This window comes from Odontesthes bonariensis, chromosome 13 (assembly GCF_027942865.1).
Source record: "Odontesthes bonariensis isolate fOdoBon6 chromosome 13, fOdoBon6.hap1, whole genome shotgun sequence".
Classification (NCBI taxonomy): Eukaryota; Metazoa; Chordata; class Actinopteri; order Atheriniformes; family Atherinopsidae; genus Odontesthes; species Odontesthes bonariensis.
Genome location: NC_134518.1, coordinates 22,577,587 through 22,605,429, shown reverse-complemented (window position 1 = coordinate 22,605,429; position 27,843 = coordinate 22,577,587). Strand labels below are relative to the sequence as shown.

The following is a 27,843-nucleotide window of genomic DNA, read 5'->3' as shown; positions in this document are numbered from 1 at the left end:
ATTGAGATACACAGGTAAATACACTTTGTTAAGTTGCACTACACATCAAAACACACTACAAGAGGATCACAATAATGTCTTTTATTTAAGGTAAAACAGAAAATGGCAGAACTCATCATAGGCACAGTAACTTACTCTCAATAGCTATACACTGCAAAATAAATTGGTGTGTAGCACACATAAGCACCACGAGCAGAAAACAGAGTGAAACAAAAGGTGACTAAGAAACAACGGTCAGTCTGTCCAAAAGTGTCAGAGAGTTTATCTTATGGCTTAGTCCCGAACAGTCTTAGGCCTTCTTCGTTTTCCACAGGCCGCCATTCAGTCTATGATTTTCGTTTCCAGTTTGGAAAAGGATGTTTTGACTCACCGACAAAACAGTTAAAACCGAGCAAAGTTTTACACACATTCAATACACGTCCTGTTTTTTTAAATTTTTTTTTATGAAGTGTCGAAAACAAAAAGTATATTTTACAAAACAAAGGCACAATTAAAGCTAAAATAATGTTGACGATTCACTGATTTTAAATTATGTACTTGTACAGAAGACCGACACAGCATGTTGAGACTTCCACACACGGGGACGTAAATGATGAAGTCACTGCTGAGTCATTGTTTAGGAGCTTTGGGGAGTTTGGGTATGCATCGATCAAAGACCCGTCTTCTCCTACAGACACTTAAGAGTCATTACCAGCAGTCAGAGGGCGGGGAACCAATCCACTAGGATGACTCAGTCAATCCACCTCCAGAACAAGTGCCATGGCAACAAAATCGCTGGCTTTATAAGCAGTCGGAGAGCATAACATGTCCATTTTTACAGGAACAGTTGTGTAAGGATGGTGAAAAATCAGGCTATTGGCAATTTTGTCTAAAATCCTGATGAGAATAAAGACTTTTTATAGTTTTTGTTAATAAAAAAAACAAAAAAACAAAAAAAACAACTTCACAAAATGAGAGAAATAAATTAATTTAAAGCTCCCGTGAACACATGTGACGTCCATGTTTTCTGGTCCGATTATGGCTGCTCCTCTTTTCTTTTGTTTCCAGCCTGCATGCGGAGTCACCGTGTGCTTCATTTTGGTGCTTTACTGAGAGGCGGAAAGTCTCTGCATATTGTGTGATCACCACGAGCTTTTACAGACAAGGTTAGTACTGTTGTCTGAAATTTATTGTAGACGGATTCTTCCCTCTGATTCTCCAGCTCTCACGTTTGATGACGGTGTCACATGTTACAAGAACGACCTGCAACTGAATCAAACCGTTCGTAGTTCACAGAGACCCAACGGCAAAGAACGGAGCTCCAACAAACACCAACAAAAAGGACAGATGCCTAAAAGAAATCTTATCACACTGTAACAAAACAACAGACGTATCATTGACAATACATTGATTTAGATTTTTTTTCATCATCTTTTTCTGTATTTATTCAAAATAAATTCAGATTGTTTTAACATATTTATGTACATAAGTGCAAACAAGGTGAACATCACACATTCGTATACACCTCCGTCAGGGTCGACATCACCCAGCACAGCTGAGCAGGAGGAGACCTCTGGACCACCTTCTCGGGTCAAAACTGGGACAGAACTCACCCAAGGAAAGCCCTGCCGAGCCGGGCGTCTGGTCCAACAGAGAGGACCAGTTTGACTCCCCAGAGAAAGTTGTTTCAGTTGATCCAAAAGCCTCTTTACCTCCCTGACGGGTAGGTGTTTGCTTTAAAAGTCCTTTCTTATTTCTCAAAAACACAATGTACAAAGAAATGAAAACATTTACGGTCAAACAGATGAAACGAATGAAAGAAACAGACAAGAACAACAAGACCTCCAATAAGGACCTTTGGATATTACAAGCATTTAAGTTTTCCATATAAAATATTGAATCATGTCGCAATAAGGAGACAAACTAATTAGACATTCCCTTTTTGAATAAGCTAGTGTTGCATGTCAATTCAAATTATGAGGAATAAAATGGATATTAGGATAATAGAAAGGTAGCCATGTTGTCATTTTGTTGCCGTAGCAACAACAGCTATTACCATTAACAATGACGTCATCATTGTGCACAAATGATTTTCATAATATGTTGTTTTTCCTGTTGGTCGAGAGACAAACTGTTAACTATATGTAAAAGAGCATTCTTTTAATTATTATTTCCATGCCATGTTTTTTTACTTAATGTCAGATAATTAAAAAAAGGATTAAATTACTATTATTACACGTCATTTTTAACATTATTACGTCTTTATACAGTCATCAAGAAATAAGGCCCTTTGTTTGTATTCTGAGGACTGAATGAACCGTCCACATGCTGAAGGATCAGATCTGAGAGTTTTCTCATGATTCGGAGTCATGTGGAAAAAATACAAAAAAAACAGGAAATCATATACAAGAGCGTTAAGGGGGAAGAGATAAGAACAATTATTTCTCATGTCATGCCACAATTCTCCAAATTAACGCACTTTTTATCTTTGATGAACACATCTGAATGTGCTAAAAAATTTAAACGCCCTCAATAACAATTTATTTCATTGTGTACTCTGCTTTTTCCACCTGGACAGAGGTCAGTGAGGGCACACTGATGTTGAGCACAAAGCTCGACTTTCACAGTTCTAAGACTGAAACAAACCGGTTTGAGAAAACGAAGCTGCTCTGTTAAGCCTGAATAGATGCACACTACTTCACTCTCTTTTTGATCATCGCATTGATGCTGTTCTCATGCTGTACAGACGATATGAAGCTTGAACCAGATGATGAGAAGATTAGCTCTGCTTGCTGGCCGAGGGAAATCCGTTAGCTTCTGTCCACAGATGAGCTAGACGTTTAAATTGTCAGACATTAGCTAATTGCACATACAGTGACTGTACTGTTTGCTCGCTAAGAAATGGTTACCGAGCGCTCGCACTACAGATAAAAGCTGCTGTTTTAACACTGTTTGTGAGCCGATGTGGACAAACAAGAAGCAAAGTGTTGATCGTTGATCTGGGGAGGTGCTGGTTAGGTTTAACTCCAGCTCTTTGTCCCCTGGCTCCACAGCACAAGTTCATGAGCTGCTGGTTCTAGCTTCATATTCAACAAACAAATACAAGAGGAGTATCAAACATTTTATATAAAGTGGACAGAAAACAAGTAAGTGTAAGTGGGGGGTGCACGGAGGAAAAAGCTTCCACTGGCCCAGAACCAATGGTTAATCCCAGGAAGCAGTGCTTCGAACTTGCCCCTGATGAACACAGTTGGTGTTGTCGGGCTGCTGGGTGATCTGTCTACACTGTTCACAGTCTCATGAAGAGTTAACAAAGAAAGCTGTCACAAAAGGGGAGAACTACCCAGTCCACATCACGTGAAGCAGAATATTTAATCCTAAAGAACAAATACAAAAAAGTTGCTATACTGACTTTCTAATATTCTGTCCACTGATTATACATTTTGTTTCTAGTGCACTTTAACCATTTTGGGTACAGGTAGAAATCTGTGAATAAATATGGAAAAATCAAAAAGGTTCAAAAAGGTGTAGACCAAAACCCTTTTTTTTTTAAATAGAACTGAAGGCATGATTCTGTAAACTTGTAAATTAAAGTTTGTATCTGCAGGAACAACTTGCAGAGCTTTTTTTCTTTTCTTTTTTTTTGTCTTTCTCAGACTTGCACGTTTTGTTTTCCGCCTGCAGACTTTGTCTTCTGTGTATTCAGATTCAGCTGCACAAAAGCAGACGCGCCGACCGACGCTCACAGACAGTTTGACAGGTTTACCACACGCTTCGCCACAACTCTGTTTGAATGTGCAGCAGCTCCAGAGATACTGACTGGTCAGAAGCTGGAGGCCGAACGCATTCAGCCTGTTTCTGTTGCAAAACGGTTTGCTGGCAAAAGGTTAAACATGCGAGTCTACAAAACGTCATGTGAGGATATAAACGTCAAACGACATTCAGAAAACCGTTTTTAGATACACCTTTTTGAATCCTATAAATAATAATCTATAATGAAGCAGTGTGATGTACCTCCAAAGAGTCCTTCTCTGATCTAACTTTGACAGTGAAAAATATTTCTAAAAGTAGCCACACCATCCATTGACATTTAATATAAATCTATATGACAATACACATACTTTTATACGTCTTAACACAGTATCAGCATGGTACCTCTGAAATAGTCTATATATAGTGAATCATTACATTTCAGCATGCCTGTCGATCAGAGGGGCATGTGTATAGTTTTTGCATTAGATACATTCACAACACATTAACATTATTTAAAAAAAATAATGTTTAGTGGGAAATTACGTAATATCTGCAGCATTTACAAATAACCAAATCTATGATTCATTTTCTCTTTCCACACGATGTATGAACACAACTCGCTTATTCTTTTTTTTCATACATGAACAATAAGACAGCACAGCTGTCTCAGAGGAAACTGGTTATGATTTCTGCCTATAATAATGTAGTAAATAAAACATGTATCTTTGAACACTGGTCAGATCGGTGTATTGACTGTAGCAGTTTGAGGAGACTTGAAAGAGGCACATTTGAATTTGGATAAAAGTGATTTCAGCCCAGTTTCCAAACTTCAATTTCCCGCACAAACAAAGCATTTCCTTGGAGTCAACTAGAGGGTCCAACTGGTTTGTACTTTTTCTTTGTCAAACGGCTGATTTATTCCTCTGTTTCGTCACAACTTAATTGTGGTTATAACAACTGTGGCTCCAATATTTAGAGTCAGACGACTACTGACGAAACGCATGCAGCAGTAGAAAAGATAGGACACGTTTCAAAGTCAAACGGGACATTTTCAAGTTGTAAAATTTCTCCCTGAAGAGGCACAAAACAAAAGTCCTTTGCTGCTTATTCACTCCAAAAACCACAAGAAATTAGATAATTACACAAACAAATTGCCTTTTAAAAACATATCTCCGTGTTTGAGTTTTATATCATTTGGAGGGATTATTTAGGTATTGCAATAAATGGGCAGCTCCTTGCATATTCAACAGACTTTAGGCACAACATTAGGAAACAAATCCAGCTCCCCTCTTGTGCCATGGCTGACATCAGGTGTAAAAACAGTACCGGTTGTAAAAGTTTTTAATCTTACATTTGACTCGTGAATAAAATTTTGTTTATTATATTATTTAAGATATGGAGAAGACAGAAAACGAGCGAACAGGGCTTTACCCGTCGTTTAAAATCAAGTCACGGAGGAGAGAGGACAAACAAATCCTATCTGTTTAGTCCTCACACACAACACAAACAGAAACAACTATTACAGGTCAGGCATCAGGGCTAAAGAAAGCTCTCCGCTCAAATTAATCACTTTAACATCTGAGCAGTCCGGTCTAAAACTTCTGGGAGCTACACAGAGACAAATGCAAAGAAAAATGACCCCACCTGCTTTCAGGCAGTTTGTCCTTAAATCATTGTTTTAAATTAAGAAATTAAGAACCACCATCCTTAAATAAAACATCAAATAAAAATCCCTCCAGTCAGCCCCACTAGTAAAGGTGATTATATCCGAATTTCACATCACGCAACGTGTAGTTTTTCAGATTGATGCATTAAATGATAAATAATGCCTCATTTGCTGCTATGACTCAGATACTGAATATAAAACAGGGACAAAAACTGATTAAAATCCTTCTGCACGATAAATCTTAGGTGGTGATCACTGTAATTAGGCTAACTGACTACAGATTTGTAACTGATCTTGCCTTTAATTGCAAATAACATCATCTCTTCATGTGTGCAGATGCTGTGAGTGGATCAAATTATTTTGGGAAACCAAGTCTCCTCTGCAGCCGAGCAGAAAAATCAAAGGCACAAACAAATGAACAACAACTCCTTATTGACATTTCTTCAGGCAAGATGAGACCATGAGGACAAACTGAATGATATACAGTACATGGAACAACAGAACTGTTTCGTTTGTAGTCATCTTGAAACAATAAATGACACGTTATGAAACTCTTTTGACCACATGTCCTGGTGGTAGAACCGCAGCAGGTCCGTTTGCTGCTCGATTGGTCTGAACTTTTCTGACTTCAGAACAGTCAAATGTGTCGAGTCACCTCATGTAATGGCTGCAGCCCACAAAGGGTATTTAGTCTTAATGTCTGCGTGTGTGTGAGTGCGTGTTACTGTGCACCGCTGCTGCACACTTAAGGTGTGGGCATGTATGGCTGTCAGAACGAGGGAGCTCATATTGCTCATCAAGTCAGTCAAAGTAACACGTCCAGGCTTGTATTGCATGAACCATCGCAGCCTTCTTAGCTTCAAAACATCATCATCATCATCATCATCATCAAGAAGTTTCACATTATCACTCAGTCAGTGTGCACTGTAGGTGAGGCACATGTTTGCTGCAGTGCTGCAGGTTTTAGGGACTTTAACTGGGGTTTCGGGAAAGGCTTACTGAGTTTAGTGCCACTGGAGCCGCCACCAGCAGTTTGGGGATGGGACAGAAATGAGTTTCCATGGGAACGCACTGGATCTCCACAGGATCAGAGGTCAGAAGCTCTGAGGGGTCTACTGAAACAGAGAGACAGTCGGGAGAAAGGAGAGGAAGCGGTGATTTTTGATGATAACATGCATTTCTCGAATTATGACCACATCAAGGAGTTCAACTGGCACCGAGATTGTTTTCATGGGTTTAGATACTGAAATACCAATATTTTGTACTTCTCTGGTTGGTGTTTGTAAAAGTACATTTTCATATTTTCCCCTGTGGCTCTCAGGTCATTTGCAGAAGTGATTATATGATAAAATGAGGTGATGACATGTATGCTGATAAAAACAAAGCAATGCTTTATTTATTGTGGTGTAAAGTTGAAGATGCAAAATGTACAAACAGCAGCAATTTCCTTCTCAGTGGAAGAACAAATGGTCTAATTTGACCATTCAAAAATCAGGACGGATGTAAAGAGAGGAGGACAAAGGCAAAACAATTAGTGGTATACTCTGATGTGGCTGTATTTAGTTTCAGTTAAGGTTTACTGAGGTCAAAGGAAGAGTTGAGAGGAAAAAAAAGCTAGAAGACATCTCTTTTGGATCACTGCACTGAATTCAGGCATAAATCAATAAGCTGAAACAAACAACCAAAAACTGAACCTTCTGCTTGAGAAGAAATGACGTCGACTGAAATAATTTTTCTCTTGTCAAACAGGGCAACAAAATGAAAAAGCTGCATGTATCTGGGTAGTTTTTCTCTTCCAGAAAAGACGAATAAAGCAGGTTTACAATACAGCGACAGTGAGGACTGAGGTCAACATGATGGGGTTCCTCACCAAACATTTAAATGAAAACTGATTCCCATTTTAATCATTTTCATGACAAAAGCGAAGACAGATGAAATGAGAACACTCTACAAGCAGGTGGCTCTTTAACCAAATGGGAAAGAAAAGACAGTGAACAGGATCTACAGAACTGAAATGAAAGAGCAAACCTGATTCGAGGCGGTAGATTCAGCGAAAGGAACATTGGTGACTGGGGTCGAGGCCGACGAAACAGTGGAGGTGGTGGCACCGTGCATCATGGGAACTTTTATTCAGGCGTGTCGGACGAAAGACAGAGGACGAGGATGTGGGCGGGGAGGAGGGGGGAACAGGAATGATATGGTTACCATGGCAAAATGTGTAGAATTAAAAAGTCATGGCACAAGTCCAGTGATATTGCCAGGATGGATTTGAACAGGAATCAGGACACATGCAAGCAAAAAAAAGAGTAAGAAAAGTACATAATTAATCAGCTAACCAGTTAGAAAAGAAAAGAAAAGGCATCATTCACCAACAAATGGTAGAGAAAACAGACAAGGCAATACACAGTCATACAATCTAATCAGACTGGAGTATCTGATAATTGTATTCAATGAACTGAGCATGTGTATGGAAGGAGCAAATGATCCGTACGGCAAACAGCGTCTTCTTTAGTTATCTCACAGCTTTAATAAAACTGCAGAGACGTAAATAAAGAACGGATGTGGATGGTGAGACTTCATGCTGTGCTTTCTTTTTGCAGTGTCCCTCTTCTACCACAAGTGTGTGTGCGTAAGCGTGGTCAGAGGTGTGCTCCTATTCACACACGTTCCTAACTATAAGTTGGTTACTTCCACAATCTGCGTGGGAATGTTGTGGCACGCTCATTATGCACACATCTATGCGTAAGCACGGGCGATAAATGAGGGCCCTGGAGCACTGCTTTAAGCTGTCACTGATGGGCTGAAAGAAAAACATCAGAGCCGACCCACAATCCCTGTAGTTGCAAATATTCTTCTCCTATCCACCAGCACAAAGCACCTGGGACCTTAAGTCACTTTGATAAACCTGAAAACACTTTGTTTTTCACACTGCATACAGAATCTCAGAGCGTAAATGTTGTGTAGATCTAAAGCTCTAAGTTAGGAGTCTTGTATAAAGTAGCCCACACACACAGACACGTCCAAGGCAACATCTTTTAAAAACCTGCTACGACTGCTGTCCACAAAATTCACAGTTAAGCACAGCGTTACCTCCACCGACACTGTGTCTATCTGTGAGCTTATGTGCGCCTAATAATTGTTCCACGCTCAACACCAGATAATCTGAGTAAACACCGCTGCTCATTACACAGTGGTTTAGGTTTACAGAAGACCTGAGCAGCAACACTATGATGTTTCCAGCATCAGATCTGAAGAGTATTTACATCACTCACTGAAGAAGAACTCTCTACTTCCACACAAAAGAAAGGAAGAAGCATCAGTTACTTGCACTCGTTTACTTCTCCTGAGCTACAGTACCTGAGCTGTGGACACGTAGAGGACATTTACATGTGTACAAACAGCAGGCATGCTCACACAGAGATGAGCTCAAACATGACTCGAATGTTACGTTATTTCTAGATCAGCACTTTCTTATTGTGGCTCGTCTCTGGTACCATATAAATCGTGTTTTTATCTCTTCTTTTATTTGAGCAGCTGCTGGTTGAAGCAGAGGGGTGACAGTTGGTCAGTCTCTTATCTTTGTCTAGCATTTTATAAGTTGTGTGCTCTAATAACACAACTCAGCAAGCAAAACTACAAATCTACTCCTTTACTAAACACTCAGTTACGCGTTTACTAATTAAGACTCATTTATGTTCCCGTTACGTATGTAAATATGTGCGTCCGTTTTAAAGGTTGTCAAGTGTCACAGCCCACATACTCCCATGCGTGCTTTACGTTGGCATGGTTGTTGGCCAATATATCCACCAGAGGGCAGTGCAGAGTTCAGAGTTCACTTCCGAGTTCTGATGTCAGTTTCAGACAAAAACAAACATGGAAACATTCAGAGAAAGAGACAGAAAACAGAGGCAGCGCAGTAGACAGCGGTGATCTGCGCGGCCATTGAATGCGTCGCGTTTTTTGTCTTCTTTTTGTTTGCGTCCTTTTGTTGGTCGAACATGAGCTATACTGCCCAACACAGATCCCACTGTTTCCAGTGGTACTGCTCCATTTTTCTGCGAAATGATTGCAGAGGACGGACAGACGGCTACGCCCGTATGCTTCTACGTATTTAAGTAGAAATGAGCCGCAATCCCATGATGCACGAGGCAACAAAGCTCATTGTCTCACGATGTTGGGTTCATTTTTTACCTTAAGACAACAAATTGGTTTACTGAAAAAAGTTCAAACTTTGTGAAAAAACTGTCATGTCTGTTAGTTTTGTCATGTTTTCCTCAGTCTCTCTCTTGCCCTGCCATCAGCTTCACTCACTCACTAATCACCCTCCTGAGTATTTAGTCTCCAAGTCTGTTCATGCCTATTGCCAGATCCTCACTGTCACCGATGTCACGTCGAAGCCATTCATGTCAAGTCAGGTTTGTCCTTGTTTCTGTCATAGTCATTGTCAGGTTTTGTTTTGTCAGTTTTTTTTTTCGTAGTTAGGTTTTGGTATTATGGCTGAGCCGCATCTTTTGTTTGTTTGGATTTTGAAATAAATCAAGTTTTCTTTTGGAATATCTGCATCAGGGTCCTTCAACACCTCCACGCCACACACACTATGTGAAAAAAACAAGCTTTGTCATCTTAAGAAAACAAAATAATCAGCTAGTGATTTCAAGATAATGTCATCAAAGTAATTCCTGCAGTCATAGCTGTTCTTCTGCCCTCAGTTTTTTTCCAAAATAAAACCAAATATGTAGACCAACTATAATGTTGGCATTTGCAACCCAGCAGAAATCTCAGTATTTCATCCTGCAACAATCACGTCACTGTTAAACACATAATAAAACTCCCATCACACATCATCAATGGGGCAAGTCAAATATATGGATCAGAGCTCAAATATTGATTAATCATCAGAACAACGTTGCCAGTTTGAGTTTGGCAGGCGTTTCGCTTCCTGTCTCTCGTGTTCTGTCAGCTCTTTTAGGAAGGAATACAATACAAATAAAATCAAGTCAACCGTATAGTACAAATGTAAACAATCTGCGACATACAAAGAGGAAATAGTAACAACCATAGTCGTCATTTTGCCCTCCAGTTAATCGCCCAATATACCCCTATTTTTCCACAGACATAGTGAAGTTCACAACACGTCATATTATGTGAAGCCAGCAGAGTATAAAATAACATGAATGTGAAGAAAAGAAGGTGTGGCTAGCGACAGCAGGTCATGGCGGGTCCGAGTCACAGTTATTGCACACATGTGCCACCACACAAAAGCACAAACTGTTGACAAGTGCTGGTGCTAAAAAGAAAATGCTTTCAGAGAAAACCACAAAGCTCTGGTTGAGATATGATAGTGTGGTGATGGAGGCTCAGGTGTCCAGAAAAGAAGAGAAATACGGCGATTAAATCTGCGTGTGCATAGATCAGGTAGGTTTGGCTGCAGATTTCTGGCTAACAAATAAATCATGTCTAACGATATTAAGACCTCATATAAAGACATTTTCTTTGTATTGCCCATGAAAGAAAAATTTTTTTTTTTATTGTTGTTGCCCTTGTTTGCAAAATGTATGCCATGAAAATACTTTTTTAAAATTATTTTTTAGAAATCTTGTGTGATTTCTTTCCTCCGTACTTTGTCTTTTAATAGAATATTATCACATGATTTCCTGGCTCATTTGAGCATGGAAAAATCATTTAAATCAAGTGTGTTGTTGTTAAATAACAACCTTTTTAACCATTCTTTTTAAAACACAAACTAATAAAAAAATAAACCTCAAAACGTTCTCTTGGGATATTTAGTATGGTATAAATGACAGGCTAATGCTTCTGTGGTGGGAGTTTCTCTGAACTTCCTATTAAGGTTTGCTTACTTTCCTATTACATCTGATGAGAAATGAAATAGAGACCTTTCTATTTTTCTGCCGGCCGGCCACGTGTTTATTTTCTTCTGCAAAAGAGTCAGTCAACACCATTCAGCGTTTATGGTGAAGAAAGACCCAGGACAAAGGAAATCAAAACCATTTATACATGAGGAAGGGGCTTTGTTCTTTCAGGTGTGCATTCTTCAACCGTCACCTTGCCACACCCCCCGGGGGAAAGTCTCACACTTTGGAGAAGGGTGCCGGATTTGGTCTCGTTGATCATTAAAAGATAAATAGTCTAAAACAATTATTGTCTGGGTGTTAATTAAGAGACAAATGGTTTGCAGACACTGAATTTACCATTACACTTCCTATGCCAAAATCATAGAAAGTACAAGATCTCAATCGTCTGATCCAAGGTGAAAAGAGCCTCTCCATCCATCTGTGGGCCCACATAATGGCCTCTCATGTGTTTGTTGATGTAACATATGTCCTATAAACATGTTTAAGGCCACAACAACTCATCACACGTCAAGCAAGAATGAGTCAAATGAGAGCAACACAAGAGACAGTTAAAGGGAGAGAAGTGCAGTTTGATAGAGGAGGTGAGGGTGAACAGAAGCAGCATGGTGCATGATGCATGGTGTTACCGCAAAACCTGTTACCCACACTATTACCCAGTAACCTAACATCTGCATTCGCCCAGTTAGAGCACGTCTGAATCAGGTTTCCAGGATTCATAAACTCGTGGTGGCGAGCGTAGACAAACACAGGTGTTGCTACTGTATCCAGAGACTCACCAGTGGGGATAAAGGCTGGTTGCTGGAGATGCATGTTAGCCAAGGCTTGCTGGTAATGGAACATGCTGGGGTTGAAGACTGTGGCAGCAGCTCCGTTGCTCTTCTCCATTATCTGCCTCTTTGGTAGTGTCTGTATGGCCCCTGGATGCAGAGCCTGGCCATGAGGCAAATCAGAGAAAGGAAAAGAGAAGCTCATTTAACACTCCTGCAGTTAGAGAAGAGTATACAGGGAACACTTTTTGGTGCCATCTCAGGATAAACATGAAGATGTCTCTATAAGTGCCCTTCAAATTTTAAATGGAACAAATGTGGATGTTTTTTGTTTTTTTTAATACCACAAGAGGGCACTGCATCATCAAAAATTATCTGAAGCGATGTAGGACAGTCCAGAGGTCGTTCTCTAATGGGGACAATGCTGAAACATCAAACTGCAGAAGAGGTTAACCAACATTAATTTAAAAAAAACTTTGTAAAAGTACATCATTGTAGGATGCAATGAAAGGCTGATTCAGGGATATTTTTTAAATATACTTGCAATAGGTTACAAAGTGAGCCACCGGGGATTACACAGAAGAGTAGAATCATCAGATGCCACAGCAACAACCTAAAATACTTTAAAATACCTTCACTTTTTGCTATTTGGCATCAGCGCAGCTAACCTGATTATGTTACTGCTGATCACAGCTGAAGTAAGGCTTGTGCTTCACTGCACAGTGGCAGACATTCATGAAAAAAGAATCCTTAAATTGTTTGAATATGGCTGAAGGGTGTTGTGATAAGCTAGTTCTTCACCAGGTCATTAATCGATTTACTTGTATTGAACATTAAATATACTGTTTCCACGATAGCAAATGCATTATTCAAAATCATTAAAAAAAAAAGAGAGAAATCCTGTGACAGGTGTTTATTTTTGGAAAAGAGGACGAAGAGCTCCCAGTACGAGTACCCATCACAGCCTTGATAAGGACTCACCAAGGGTGCGGACGCTGTGTTTTGACTGGCTTGGTGTTGCGAAGCCTTGATCCTGGCCTGCAGGTGAGCCGGGGGGTGGAAGTACTTGCACTTGTCTCGGCTGCAGCGACCTTTAATGTAGTCCATGCAGACAATGACGGAGTTCTCACTGCAGTCCACCATGCCGGCCTCCATGGGGTGAGCGTAGCGGCAGTCGCTCTCACCCCGCGTGCAGTTACCTCGTTGGAATTCTCGACAAACCTGGCAGGGTCAACGGGAGCGCTGATCAACACTGACCTCCGATCACACTTACACTAAACATAGAAACACAACAACTGCACACAGGCTGCATACCTCCAGCTTGTCTGTGCGCGCATGTTTTTGTGCTGAGGTGCCATTGCCCATGGTTGCCAGGCCGGTGGGACTCCCAGGGACAAGCAGGGGAGTGCTGGGCAGCAGTTCAGGCATCAAACCCATAGCTGGGCCCATGTGGCTCAGATATGGACTGAACGCCATGCTGGGATTTGTAGCCAGGGAGGATGTCACTGGAAATGTTGTCTGAGAGGACCACAAAAACGAGACAGAAACAATCAATGGCAGGGCTTTATCTGACTGGAGGGAATTGGCGGCAACATATTCAGTGTTGTAGGTTTTTGCAGCAATAAGAACAAATGCAGTTATCTACAGCTTTGCTTTCTTTTAGGCATTGAAAGAAGATTTGAGCTCGGATAATAAGGTTCTGTATGCCATTAGCTAATTAATTTCTATTGAACTGAATAAGACTTGGATTCCCTTCTGAATGGTGTTCAGTCTAGCTCTTCTTTATTCCCTTTTTTTATATTAACTTAAAAAGGACAATGTTGGAAAAAAAAATAACTGCATACATAACCAGTGGGACTTGAAACAAGCTCTCAAAGTAAAAAAATCTGGATTTTTTCTTTTATTAAAAATGACTTCATCCTTATTCCTAGTTTACTGGGTCATTCAGCGCACACACACACAGAACCACATTAGAAATTTGTTTCATGAATCAAATTTCTTCAAACAGACCGAGAAGTCTCAGTTTTACTGTGGGTTGCTCACAATTGGCTGCAGTTGTGCTCCAGGCAGCATGAACTGCATCTGTTGAGCCAACATGGCTGCAGCGGCCTTCTGCTGGATCAGGTTGTTTCTCCCGTTAATCTCCAGCTGGGTTTTCAGGTGAGGAGGCGGATGTAGGTATTTACAGTTCTCTCGTGTGCAGCGCCCCTGAAAATGAGACAGGACAAAGGAGGGTAAGAGACGGGACACTTGCCAGGAGACAAGAAATATTGTGACTGGGAAACTAAATCAACATGGGGTGTGTTTTGGCGCAGGCGGGCGCAGAAATGTCAACGACAGCGTTAAAAATTTCACCTATTAAAGTTTGGCTGAGGACTCCTCCATGAAACAAGTGAGATCTGTTTTACTAAGTGTTAGAGAAGATTTAGTGCATTTTTAGTTTAACAACCATGTCTTATAAATTCTGGGGGGAAAAAAATCCCCACATACCGTAAATGTTGCTGCCTTTTTCACGAGAAATCTGCAACAGCTTTTTTAAATTAGCTCTAGTGTGAGAGTAACATCAATTGTGGGCTAGTTTAGCTTCACTCAAACAACACAATTTATTTTGAAACCACTAATGAATCATTTTGAAAGAAATGTGACATCAAATGGTGTAATATTTGAGCCAGCTTTGGATTTTTGCACAGTGGAGAAGAGAGAAAATCAACTGTAGTGACAAGAGATAAGCCTAGAGAGTGAGAACATGTGCTCAACTCTCACCACCCTGTGCAACATGTTCTTTACCTGCACCTGGAACACAACAGTCCTAAAAATAGTAAAACGTTTAGGAAAGAGAAATAAATATAAGTGTTCTATAGTGTGCGAATGACTACAGCAACAACTATGCTTTCACAAGCAAAGAAACGCCCAAAAATAAGAAACAATGTGGCCTAGTGGGCCTGGCTGGGTTACTAAAGTAGCCCAGAAAGGACAAACCAAACATGTGCTCTAGACGGGTCTTTTTGTGCAATTCAGGGCCACAGTTGTCTGCAATTTGGAATTTGAGCAGCAGCCTCCTACACACTTAATGTTGGACACCAAATTCACAAAATTAATTTATCTATATTAAGTATTCAGATCCCTTAAGAAAGCCATTCCAAAATATAATAAATAAATGTAAAATACAACAACAATCCAACAACAAAAATGGCATGTAGATCAAATAATTGTGTATAAGTGTGAGAAATGTGGAAAATTAGCAGTAATTTAGAATAAACAGCTTATTGTGTTACCTGAACAACCCTGAAACACAGATTCTACTTCATCATCTGATCGTGCTGACAATAAATCTCTCACTTTTTCTCTGAAGATATAAGAACTTTTATTTGTTAAACTGTGTAATCGATTCACATTTCTAAAGGTGCTACTAACCAGTGTGTCAATGCTGAACACTGTCTGGTGTTTCAAAATAACCATCAAACAAAACTGTAAAAAAAACTTCAGACGTTCATTTTTCAGCCTTTTCTCTCTTTTCTCACACTTTTCAATTCTGATGATAAAACTAGTTCTCTGCTAATTTATCTGTTATGTGTAGACACAACACTGGTTCATCCCTTGAGTTAGGTGCCTTTTTTAAAGCTTGAATGATTCACAGGTCAGCGTTAAGTGGCTAAATAAACAAAAAAACACTTTCTTTATGCAAAGGGTCAGGTTCAAATTCTGAACAGAAGCTAACAAAGTCCAAAAAACTGAAAGATGTTTAGAAAGCCTGGAGGACTACAGCCTAAGATCACTTTAAAAGATTTCAAGACAGTTTGGATCCTTGGAAGCGAAATATAAAGAAATGAGGGTTGGCTCATGTACTATTCATACAAACTGAGTTGTTTTTGTTTTCAAAACTAAAAGTTTACCTCTCAAATGCATTTCAGTTAGTCTTAATCTCCCAGTTACGGATTCCAAAAGAGGGAAAGACTGTCATACTACTGCTTTATGGTGAAATAGCATGTTGGAATGGAATGTATTGGTATTGGAACCAAAATGACACGGGAAATATCTGCAAATATCAAATATTTGCATAAATGCATTACTGAGCATTGCTAAATTTAGGACAACAAAATGCAGCAGTCTCAGCCAATCAGCCAGCTCTTTCACCTCTAAAAGTTTTATGATTTTGACATTCCACAAACTTTGGCTGCCATGAGCACACAGCATTTTGATTAGGAGTAACTGGTTGTGTTTTGTTATAGTTCACACTTTTGGCCTCTTGACAAACTCTCAGACAGATTGTGAGCCATTTATCAAAAGCCAATTCACTTTGTTATGAAAGTGGTGTCCTTCCTCTCGTTGGTGATGATGCTGCAGGATTACTGCAGGTCAGTGCACGATCAGAGGAGAAACTGCAGTGTTCATTAAACCCCTGGTCTGTGAGCAGCTGTATGTACCTGCAGATGATCTGTTAACCCACAAAACAACCTCCACAGAGCGTCAGCCACATGCTCTGTCATCAAACCACACCCACCCAAAGCAGCTAGCATTACGGTGATCCTCAGCAGGCTGCGTAACTGACGGAGCACTACAGCAAAGGAAAATTACAAAGTCTAATGACAAACTGAGGTAATGTTGCAGAGAGTCTAACAGTGATGGATGATGCGCTGAGATGAAGACAAATAAAAAAAGCCTTTAGCGGCAGGAGACCTAAAGTTGACAAGAGGACTCACTGCAGTCAGCATCCATTCAACCTCACACAGCGCACAAAAGGCACACAGGAGAGCGTGCAGCTGCCTGAAAATGGTCGAGATGGTGCACAGGCAAACACAAACACTCTCACCTACAGTGGAGATGTGAGCGAGCTTTGCGTCAGCAGGCTGTGTGTTTAGGGATGAGGTTGTACTGAGGACTGAGTCCCATGAGCCCAGCACTCCTGCTCTCACTCAGAGGGAGAGAAAAGCACCTATTAATGAGTCTAATGGTGCACTAAATGCATTGTGTGGCTTCAGAAAAAAACAAAACAAAAAAAAAACCTAATCTGCTCTGAGAGCATAACCATGGATACATATACATGGAAAAAAAACACTTTATAAAGGCTATACAACCTCGGGTGGAGGGGGAGGCCAATAAAAAGCGGTGCTGAGGAGAGGTCAGGAATATCCTTTCGGTAGCCATGGCAACACACTACGCAACAGAAAAAAACGCTGGTTCATACGTGACGGAGAGCAGCGAAATTAATAAATATGATCTCCGCACAGATCCACACTGTTTTAGGGTTGTATTCAATCCCATTTGGACATCAGGCAAACCTGATGTTTTGATTCAGTTAAAGGCTCAGTTTCACATTTTTCCACTTTATAATAGATCTAAACGTGTGCAAAATGAATCCTCATCATTCTCAGGTTCAGTTTGAGAAAGTTCCATCCTCTAAAATGTGTATTTATTCTTCTTTTTCTTTCTTCTTTGTAAAGAAGCTGTTACTCGGACAAAGGATGCATTTGAGGTCATACTTCATTTTAAAAACTTCTCTTCAAGAGGATTTATCTGTAATCAACATAATGATAAATAAATATGATGACGTCATACAAAAGGTGACATTGGCATAGATTCTAATGTATGTTGAAAAGTAAGATGATGGGCAGATGTGATGTCCACACTAATCATCTGAGATGACAGCAGCACTCCAGTTAACAAGGTAAAAAGAACTAAGTGGTGAGCTCCTCCCCCCACCTACAGCAGGTTCAAATCCAGCAGACGGAGCTAAAGGAGGAGCAACGGGGAATGACAGCGGTCGGCTTGGACCGGCCTGGAGATGCCAGATATGGGAGGGTCGGTGAGGAGGAAAGCCATTAGCAGATAAATCCATAAAATTAACAAAGGAGGGAGGGGTGGGCAGACAGCAGGAGGATGAAGAGATGTTGTAGAGCAGCTCTGTTGGGGACAGAGTGGTGCTTCTCTGTGCTTCTACTCTGCTGAGCAAAAACTATTTCAACTGAGTTTAATCCCCAAAAACACCGGGGACAGGGACAGTGTTGGAAAGTAATGTTTGTTTACAGCCCTGCTACATCCCCTGATGTAGAAGCTGCTTTGACCTTCAACTGATACCAACCTCAGGTCTCTTTTAAACTAACAACATGACCTCAGGGCTTCAAACGGCCAAATGGGGCTTTTAATGGTGCCCTGCTGCCTTTGGTAAAAAGCTGCTCGCCTCTCACTCCCTTCAATCCCTCAATGCGACCAGTACGGAGAAAGGCTGTTGCTCTGTGCTAAAAACAGCCATGTCACTCAGGAAGATCAAGCTATCCAATGGGTATGCACTCCTGTGCTGTTGCTAGGCCCCATCTCTCTGTCTCTCCTCACCATCTCCCCCCTGCTCGGTAGGACATTACACAGAAAAATGGCTGAATAATAAATTCTAACTCAATAAACGAGGAGATAGCAGCTGCACTCAGACAGAAAGCCCCTTGTCTTGGACTCGCCTCGTCCCTGTAGGAAAGCATTGGAACGAAATCTGTGCACATGCACAGACACACACCGTCAGAGCAACAGTCTATACTGATGTTTGTATAGTTGGCCATTGAAAGCCGAGGCTCCTTAAAGTCACTTCTCAGATTGTTTTTTCATTGTGGGTGCAGTGCTTGTGTTGTGGTTCTGTGGCAGAAGAGAGAGGATATCAGGAGAGCAGCTCAGTGACACCGAAGCTTCAAGACCGACTAGCCCCCATCAGGAAAAATGGAGGAAACAGAGCGTCAGCAGAGCCGCTTTATGAGGGATTACATTTGGGCAAAATGGAAAGGATAAATATCCCAATAACCAGGAAACATTCCATTATATGTAATTTGGTCAATGTTAAAATCCAGTTCAGCAATGGCATTATTTAATATAAAAAATCCTTAATTCAGTTCCAAATCGATCAGCAATATTAAACTATAGGCAAAGACAGCAACATTGAGGCTTGGCTGAGGAAATAGCAGCTGACGTTCGTTGTTTAACTAATTTGGGGGGGAAAATTAAGCTAAAAAGCAGCACCGTTAGTATTTGTGTGACCGTTAGAATCTGTATAACCTCCATTCAGTCCATCTTCATGTTGTTACAAGTGTCAGTCGAGACCAGACAAGCAATTTCCATTTGGACTCATTAACCATGTCAATCACAAACTTTGAGTGTTTCCGTTTCAATCTGATTCCACTAAAAGGATAAAAATTATTGGATCTCTTATTACAAAGCAGTCGTGAACACATTTTTAATATTAGACGACGAATGTTTAAATCATTTACACTAACAGCAAAAAGAAACATTATCTAACATGTGTCGATCCTCAGCTGGTATTTCAAAGACTTTAAAACTCGTTCTAAGATACAGACATTTGTACAGACAACAAGCTTGTAGGTCACAATACTTAATTAAAATTACTTAACTGGGTAAAGAACAGAACAACAACATGGATTGAAAGGCGTCTGCCTGGATATCGAGTCAAACCCACAACTTCTGCAACTTTATATAAAACACTATGAATGATTTCTGAAATAGCACAGCCTTCTGTTTCCCTCAAGGTGAGGCTCATCAGCAGCAGGAAACCCTGGTTTGTGTGTATCTGTGTTTAAAGGCAGGCAAACCTTAAACATATAATACTACACAGTACCTAAAAGTAAAGCAGAACCTGACACAAACCACAATGACCATGTGAAAGCAAACAAGCCGTAATAAGGCAGGGAATGATGTGTGTAATGTTTGCTGCATTGTTACCTTGAGTGAATCAAAGCAGGCGATGACTCGGCCATTCTCCACATGGCAGCTTCGGGAGGGATGTGCAAACTTACACTCGACATCAGACCGTGAGCAGGTGCCTCTCTGAAATTCGCGACACACTTCCAAGGTCAGCCATTTGGTGTCTCGTCCCATGGTCATGCTGACAGCCATCTGAGAAGCTCGCAAACACTGAGCAGTGTGAAAAAACGCCTGATGAGAGTGAGGGTGACTAATGGTGATTCAAGAAAAAATCCCCAACATCACTCAGAGGAAACAGAAGCAAAACTTTTTTTTCCTCAGCGTAAACAGGCAGCCAGTCCTTTTGGTTGGTGTATTCTGGCGGATGTTTGTTAGTTCTTCTTGGGAAAAGTGGCAGCTGAAGTTCACTGGGTGAGATAGTGGAGGTTAACTTTGAGCAGAGGCCAGCTCCGTCTCAAAAGAAGCGAGAGAAAGAAAAAAAGGAAACTACTCTGAGGACATCACTATGGTCTGCCTAGATATGTCTGTGCACTTACGTGAATAGGCCGACACCACAATGAGTTTATGTTACATTCACGTCAACATGGTCAAGGTTGGGGAAGTCACTGTTGTTCTGCTGTAGCTGAATTTGTGCAGACAGGCAAAAACAAAAAAATTAAAAAAGAAAGAGAGGAAAAAAAGCAGAACCTTACACGCCGATGTCCTTGTGATGATGAGACAAGGCTGCAGCTCAGTTCAGGGTATGTCGGGACTGCAGCTCAGCAACGTGGGATGGATGACTGTGGCTGTTTGGATAAAATACAGCCTCCATTCAAGGCCAAACTCACACTGAGCTCTGCCTTGCTGTACTCCAACGGACTAGTCGGACGAAACCTTGCGGTAGGCACTTTGGAGTTCCACTTCCTCGTCTCACTTCGGTCTCTTTCTCATCCCTCCTTCACAGCTCTCTATTCCCGTGCTGTTATCCTTCTCAGTGACCTCTCTGCCGCATGTCCTTGCCTGATGTCTTGCTGTGGGTTGTAAAAACAGAAAAGCATTAACAAAGCAGCAGCCTGTTGACTGGAAAATGTTACTGTAAAGCCACAACCTTGTGTAGAGCTTCTTTTAACAGAGTGTGATGAGGATCACGCGGCAGGAGGGTGGAAGCAAAAGAGCCAAAGAGAGGAAAGCGAGGGCAAACAAATAGGAGAGCAGAGCATACAGGAGAGAGGGAGGCAGCAATGAACAGGAAAGGGCAAGCTATGTCTTGATTAAGTGATACAGACGAGAGCGAGGGAGAGGATGGAGGGGGTTGCAGGCAGGACAGAGACGTCACCTCAACTCTGCAGAGCAGGAAGTCATGGACCAACTTGAAATGAATCCTGCCGCAATATAGAGTGAAAAGTGGTGTCCTTGAGGTGGCACTGGGTGGTACGTGTGGCCGACACAGATGATTCCCAGACAGTAATTAATGTGGAAGGAAGAGGTAGGAAAAGGAGGTGCGGGGCAAACACAGAAGGGGCAGTTCTTTGCAACTGCAGCTGCTGTGCGCAATGCAAAGCAACGGCCAATCAGACAGAGGTTTACAAGCAGGCAGGGCATGTCACTGACCAATGACAGAGCATGTTAAAGGCAGCTCCTCCCTTCAACAGAGCCTGTTCTTGTTCCTTTTTGCTTTTTCCACTGGTACGAGTACAGTCATGGCTGAGCCACATGCGAGCATTAAAAACTGCCCTGAACTGAATCCAAACAGCTTTGTCTTCTCAGAGTCACCGGAGACTGAGCCGTGTCTCGTTCAAACACACTGCAGTATGATGCAAGGATGATGCATGCAGCCTGCTGCTCAGCTCACACTCAGGGAGCAGAGTGACGTGTCGGCACACAAAGTGAATACAAATAACAATCACAGAGGTGACACACACAAACAGGAAACTGCAAGTCTTTTGCATTTTACAAATCAAAGGGAAAGGAAGCCTGCATAAAAATATAAAGCCGCACATTAATACACAGAAATGAATAAACAACAGGCAACGTGCAGGAGAGGAGAGGAGGAGTGCAACAAGATAGGAGGAGCAGAGGGCGTTGGAGCAGATATTATCAGACCCTACGTCTGATGGCGGCAGACACAGACGGAGGAAGCAACGGGGGGGGGACGTGTGTGTGTGTGTGACGGCATACAGATACACAGTCCAGAAGGAGAACGCTGCACCAGCGAGGGGGAAGGAGGTTTAAGTGAGACGTGGGAACTGAAATGATACGCACACTTTCAAAAAAAGAGAACAAAGACACATCCAAGCCAAATCAAAGAGCCGGGAATAAGAGAGGAGCGGGTACAACAACTGCTTTGCTTGCTTAACCATTGTGCTTGTCTGTACTTCCTCCTCCTCCCGGCCTGCCTACAGATCAATACCAACTATTCTCAGGGGGACAAGACAAGCACTCTTCTGCAGCTTTGCCTGTCCTGCATTCAGATCCACGTCAGTGTCAAGAGCGTTTGCTTACGCACACCCTGACGATGCAATATGCAACCCACATCATCAAAATGCTCCTCAGCAACGCTCCTCACTCCCTCTCCTCACTCTCACCACACCAGACACCAAATGGCGCACAGCTGCCATTACAACCACTCTGGAAAAGATATACAGCAATACTGGCTCTGCTCCGAAGAAATCCTCTGCAACCAGTTCCTTTGAATACAAACAGGAATAACCTTACACAAGCTGCCACTGCTCCTTTATTTAGTTATAGCAGCTTCACCGGGAGTTTTAGCCTCCCCAAAAAACACAGTTTAACCAGGCCTTTCCTTGTTAGATTTACATCTGGTCTCTATAAGAGCCTTTATGCATACTAAAAGAAAATTGGGACAGTTAAAAATAGAGAAACCACGCCATGGAATAATGTTTAAGTGGGCTAAATGTGACATGCCCACTTGGGGGTTGTGTTTGTTACAACATGTTCATTAACAGACAGAACAATCTGTGAGAGCGAGTAGTAAGATGGTAGACCTGACATTTCACAGACGTGGAAGAGAGCTTTATTAATTAGTTACACACAAATCCGCGTTCCTACTGAAACACTGAATGTAGGAACATGGAAAAGGACGGAAGATTTTCATTGCATACTGGAAATGAAGCTGAACAGAATCAATATCCAACAGCCATGCAGGTGCCAGTGGGACTTTGAGCTAAATGCAAATATCATCACAGCAAAATTCACGATAACGAGCTCATATCAAGCAGAAATATGTTTAACATATTAGATTAGTATTTTAGCGTTTGCGTATTAACACTAAACCCACATTACATCTAAACTAAATGACTATTTGTCAACTACTGAGTAAATAAAGTGATGATTGATTCGAAAGGAGGTACAAATGTGTGCATTAAGCTCAAAGTCATGTCAAGATGTTAGCTGAAACATCCAGCTCATTTTAGCTGTGGAGGAAAATAACAGTTAAAGTGGAGGGTTTTAAACGGAGCAAATGTGCACATTCATTCACCCTTCGTAGCCATTACGATGAATTATCGTCTTTTTAAATGTTATTTCCAAAATACAGCTTGGGTTCAGGATAAAAACAAACCTTTAAATAGTCTTATTTCTAAAGGTTTGATGCAACATGATTATCATGCAGTTTTAACCCACTCACTGTTTCAGCATGTCCACTCAAACCTTATTGGACCGTCTATGAAAATGAACACAAACTACTCTCCGTGGACAGTAAACAAAGAGGAATGCGTCATTTAAACCTACAGTATTGTGAAAAAGAAAGCTCACCCACGTATTATACACAACTCATCTGGTCCCTTACAGGTAGTTTTAGAGAAAAGAGGTAACCCTTCCAAACAAGCCGTTCTTGTTCATTCCTTATTCTAATCCTACTGTCATGAACTTTAACATTTAACATGCTAACTGAGATGTAGCGCTTAAATGCTTTTTATAAACAATATCTCTCACTGTGACATGGTGGACACCAAATTGTTTGGGGATGAGCTTATGACCGCTCTCAGATTCAGGGGCAGCAGCAGTTACTTCTCTAAGATCATGGCTGATGTCTTTCCTCCTTGGCATTGTGTTAACACACTGAATGCTGCAGACCAGCGATCTGACAAGACTTCAACAAAGCTTTTGTGGAGCTGCTCACACTTGCTGATGATCAATTAATCAGGTGTGTTTGATTAGCAGCAGCTGGCTGCTATTCAACCTCCTAATTCCTAGGGACACACTAAGCGTGCACTTAGTTTTTCACACACTGCTTCTGCCTTTTGGCTCAGTTTTTGTCATATAAATGAATACTAACGCAGTGTAATAGGTCATGCCCTGTTCATCCAAGCTGTAAGAACCACGTGGATTTTCTTTTACTATGCCCTGAACCGTAAAAATTCAGGTTTTAAGAAGCGGTGAAACGATAAATCAATTAGCATTTATTTCTGTTAATTAACCAGTCCACTGACACATAGTTCTTACACTAATAAACATAAATTATCTCTTTACTGTAGAACCGGCCCGACCTACCAGGCAGCATAAACGGGTTATAGCACTCCAGCTATAAAAGCCACTGCTGCTGCCTTGTCCTCCAGGTGTATGCAGCGAGGCGAGGGGCTCCAGTAGGTGGGGGTCAACATATAGGTGGAGGACGGCTGGGGGAGGCACAAGGAGGACAGATGAGGGCAGCTGCCGCTGACTCAAGCGCACTGCGTCCCTCATCAAAGACAGTGCACCAAAGGGCTTCTGACAGTGTAACCTTCAGCTGAGCTCTGACGTCTGCATTATGGCTGGCGTGTCGGCTGCACGCCACCTCGACAGCCAGCGCTGCGCCTCGTCGCCTCAGCAGTGAAACTATCAGCCACGCAGTAAGCAAAAGGCACGGGGAAATATCACAACTCGTTTTTGGCTCTTCACTCTTTTCTTTTGCACGGTCGTTGTTAATGAGAGCATTAAGTTCCCGCTTTTGTCTCTTAAAACTTTCTTTTGTTCAACTCATTCATCGTAGAATTCGTCGGCCTTGAGCAAACGTGTCAAATTAGTTTTTTGACCAACAAATCCGTGAGCTTAAAAAACAAGAAAAGGATAAGTTTTTCCACTATGCGCCCTCACCCCTGGCATCTGAAATAATACCGGAAGAAGTTAAAGTGGCAGCTGCAGTACAGTTAGAGCGGCACGTTGGCCTGAAACTAAACTAACTTTATTTGTACCTGCTGCTGAAAAGCAGTTAAGGTGTCGGCATAAACTAAAAACTAAAACAACTAAAACACAAACACTAAAACTAGTCTGCTGTGTCAAAGTGCTGAAAAGAGCGAAATGTGCTCCAATAACCTAAAGGAATTAAAACCTGACATTTTGAAACTGTGCGCGTTATGGTTAAAAAGAAGGTTGACGGAGAGAAATAAGGGGTCATAAAAACTAATGAGTTCAGTATCTACCAGGCGGGGGAAATCCAGTGTGGATTATTTTCTATTTGTACACTGATATGTGTGCCGGTTTGGTTTCACTCAGCTTCCTGTTGGGAGTTTTTGTTTGTTTTTCATTCTGGAGTCACCCCTTATTCCCAAAACCTTAGTAAAATCAGTTTTCAGAGGGACAGGTAGTTGTGTAACAAATACTGTGAAACACAAGCTCTGAACTCCATCTAAACGATGCAGGTCACTAACCACACAACTGTTTTAAGAGCACTGACAGGGACGAGCGCAAAACAGGCCATCATTAATGACCAGGTGATTGATTTAAAAGCACAAGGTGAACAATCCATAAATCACAATGAGAGTGAAAGCCAGAAGCCTGGAAGGAGGGAACAAAGTAATTAGGTTAAGTATCAGTAATCCGTTCAGCTCATTAAAGCACCACAGCTCCCACTGAAGCAGCCACACAACTAAACTATTTTAGCTTAAACCAAACAAAATGGCTGGAACGCAGACGTTTCAAATCTGAAAGTAAAGCGAACTTTCACATCCATGTTGAGTTATAATGAAAGCAAACCGGGCTGAAAAACTAGACGTCACATGCTGATAGCACAATGGTAGAGGGACACATTACAAGACGCCGAGCAGTTAATGTCTGTAAGAGAAGGGAAATGAAAACAGGTTATGTGGGAAATGTGACTGTGTGCCCTCCTGTGTGTGTGTGTGTGTGTGTGTGTGTGTGTGTGTCAGTTTATCTTTGTTTATATTAAGTAAAGAAAAACTTGCCAGACGGGTACAAAGTCCACAGGCTGGAGGGAGTATGAACTTGTCTTGACTGGCTAAATTGTGAAAGGAGCCAAGATGATGGCAATACATTCAAAAGGACTGCATACAGTATGTGTAGGCAAGTAATGACAACACAGAATGATATGGTGGCCTGAGTGTCTGAACCTTTATAGGACAAACAAGGGCAAGACTGCATGACTGCATGGACCCTGGCAAAAAAAAAAAATCAAATAATTAAAAAGAAACCTGCAGACATGCAGCCAGATAACCAGCAGGTGTTGTTCACCTCACTGTCATGGATCAAAGGTCAATATCTCTTCGAAGATAGTGACACAGGAAAGTCATTCTGCGTTGATTTTTTATTTATTTTTTGCCCTTCATACTCCAGCAAGATAACAAAACCAGCTCGTACTTTACGCACAGACGCGATCAAGATGTCAGATAATATTTTTAAAAAAGAGATAATACTAAACCAAACCCCTTCACGTGGGCGAAAAATAAAGACATATATACTTACAGCATCGTTAGTTAGAGGAAAGCTGTCAGACCTTCTCGTGGCATGGCTAACGAACATGTTTGCCAATAACAGCGCAATTACGCCCATATTGAACAACAGAGCCAGTTTTGCGCGTCAACGCAACAGGCAGCGGAGCAGACGCGTATTGGAACAGATGCGACTTTAAATACATAGAAACCTCGCAGAGCCGACCTGTTCAAATGCGTCAGATTGCATTAAAGAAAAATTTAAAATACCGCAAAGTCAACCACACCAGACGTGCTCAGCCTCTCACCTGCTCTTAGTCCAGACGGATTAAATGTCTTCTCTCAAATGAACGTCGACTGAAAAGCTTGTTTGCTTGTTATTTTTCCGCAAAGACGTCCTTCGAATTTGTAGGGACTCCGAGCGCTGCCTGGAAGTGAGGAGGGGGAGAGAAAGCGCCGGGTGGAAATGTCAAAATATCGAAGCAAGTAAAGACGCGTCGCAGCCGCGGAGGGACAGACAGAAGCGGGGGTCTAGCTGGGAGGGCGGCAGCCGAAAATTTTAGCTGCAGCTACATTTGCTCGGGAGCAAAGCAGATAACAGATTTGGGGAAAAAAGAAAAAAAAAAGTGGAGGGAGGGCGATATGACGAGGGAGGAGTTGGACGACAGGACGGCGCTGGGTAACAAATCAGGGAAATCAAGAGTCACGACCAAAGCACAATAGGTAGGATGGGCATGTGTGGAGTGCACAAATTCAAGTCGCATATCACACTCCATTGATGACCAAGCAATATATTAAAATAGATGTTTGTTTGTTTTCCCTAAATAACGTTTGGCGCTACCGAAAGCCGCCAGATACGATATTTCGCTTTGTTGACCAAGAGAGACATTCCAGCCAAGTCACGGCAAATGTGAAATAGAAAAATAATATTTGATATAAATTTAAGGATACAGTCAGGTTAACTCTGACCAATGTTGTTGAATTATAAAGACATTAGTCGAGCTAGTGACCCTTAAAGAGCGACGGTTTGCTGTTAATTCACCATTAAAAGTCTAAATGTCTCCTAAAGGAATATAGTTCGGTAAAGTTGGAAAGATATTCACAGATTCGAACTTCCGGGATCAATAAATCTGAAGTGAAACTTTCGTCATACACAGATTATGCATATATCTCACCGTAACAGCATAGACTATGAGCTACAGGGATCAAAATGCCGATTTTTACAAAAAAATGAGCCGTTCTGCGCGCTGGACGAATTACATTGATCTCGATGAGCAGCCGGGAGCTGAGCGAGTGCTCAGGGACCGTCTGCAAATTGCAATACAAGCGCAAGACGCTGCAAACAAAAATCAATAGTTCCACTGTTGTACAGTACAGAGACTCCAAAATCACCACACACACCAAGGGACTCCTCATTGTCCTGCTACAACAGTTGTTTTGGTGAAATGTGGCTTTTTATAATT

General features: G+C 41.5%; 1 protein-coding gene across 6 annotated transcripts; it reads right to left on the bottom strand.

The window, feature by feature from the left end:
- Window positions 1-66: 66 nt before the first annotated feature.
- mbnl3 (muscleblind-like splicing regulator 3) lies at window positions 67-26,969 on the bottom strand. Of its 6 annotated transcripts, none has more exons than XM_075481594.1 (8): window positions 26,689-26,969; window positions 20,429-20,746; window positions 19,755-19,946; window positions 14,082-14,246; window positions 13,353-13,556; window positions 13,020-13,259; window positions 12,048-12,201; window positions 67-6,513 (listed from the first exon to the last, which is right to left on the bottom strand). In XM_075481594.1, exons 3-8 carry the CDS (start codon window positions 19,926-19,928, stop codon window positions 6,371-6,373), a joined length of 1,080 nt encoding a protein of 359 aa, XP_075337709.1. In that variant the 5' UTR covers window positions 19,929-19,946; window positions 20,429-20,746; window positions 26,689-26,969; the 3' UTR covers window positions 67-6,370. The 6 variants fall into 6 exon arrangements, with proteins under 6 accessions (XP_075337709.1, XP_075337712.1, XP_075337711.1 ...); XM_075481598.1 differs by adding an exon at window positions 7,427-7,521 and having other exon boundaries at window positions 6,396-6,510; window positions 19,755-20,746; XM_075481599.1 differs by adding an exon at window positions 7,427-7,521 and having other exon boundaries at window positions 6,426-6,513; window positions 19,755-20,746.
- Between the last annotated feature and the right edge of the window lie 874 nt (window positions 26,970-27,843).

What these genes read in the sequence shown, in the direction of transcription:
- mbnl3 (XM_075481594.1), bottom strand. Translation starts at nt 19,928, where the DNA reads ATGGCTGTCAGCATGACCATGGGACGAGACACCAAATGGCTGACCTTG. An exon ending in ACACAGCGTCCGCACCCTTG is followed by an intron (nt 12,202 to 13,019) that starts GTGAGTCCTTAT and finishes CCTCATGGCCAG; the next exon opens with GCTCTGCATCCAGGGGCCAT. An exon ending in ACCAGCCTTTATCCCCACTG is followed by an intron (nt 6,514 to 12,047) that starts GTGAGTCTCTGG and finishes TCTCTGTTTCAG; the next exon opens with TAGACCCCTCAGAGCTTCTG.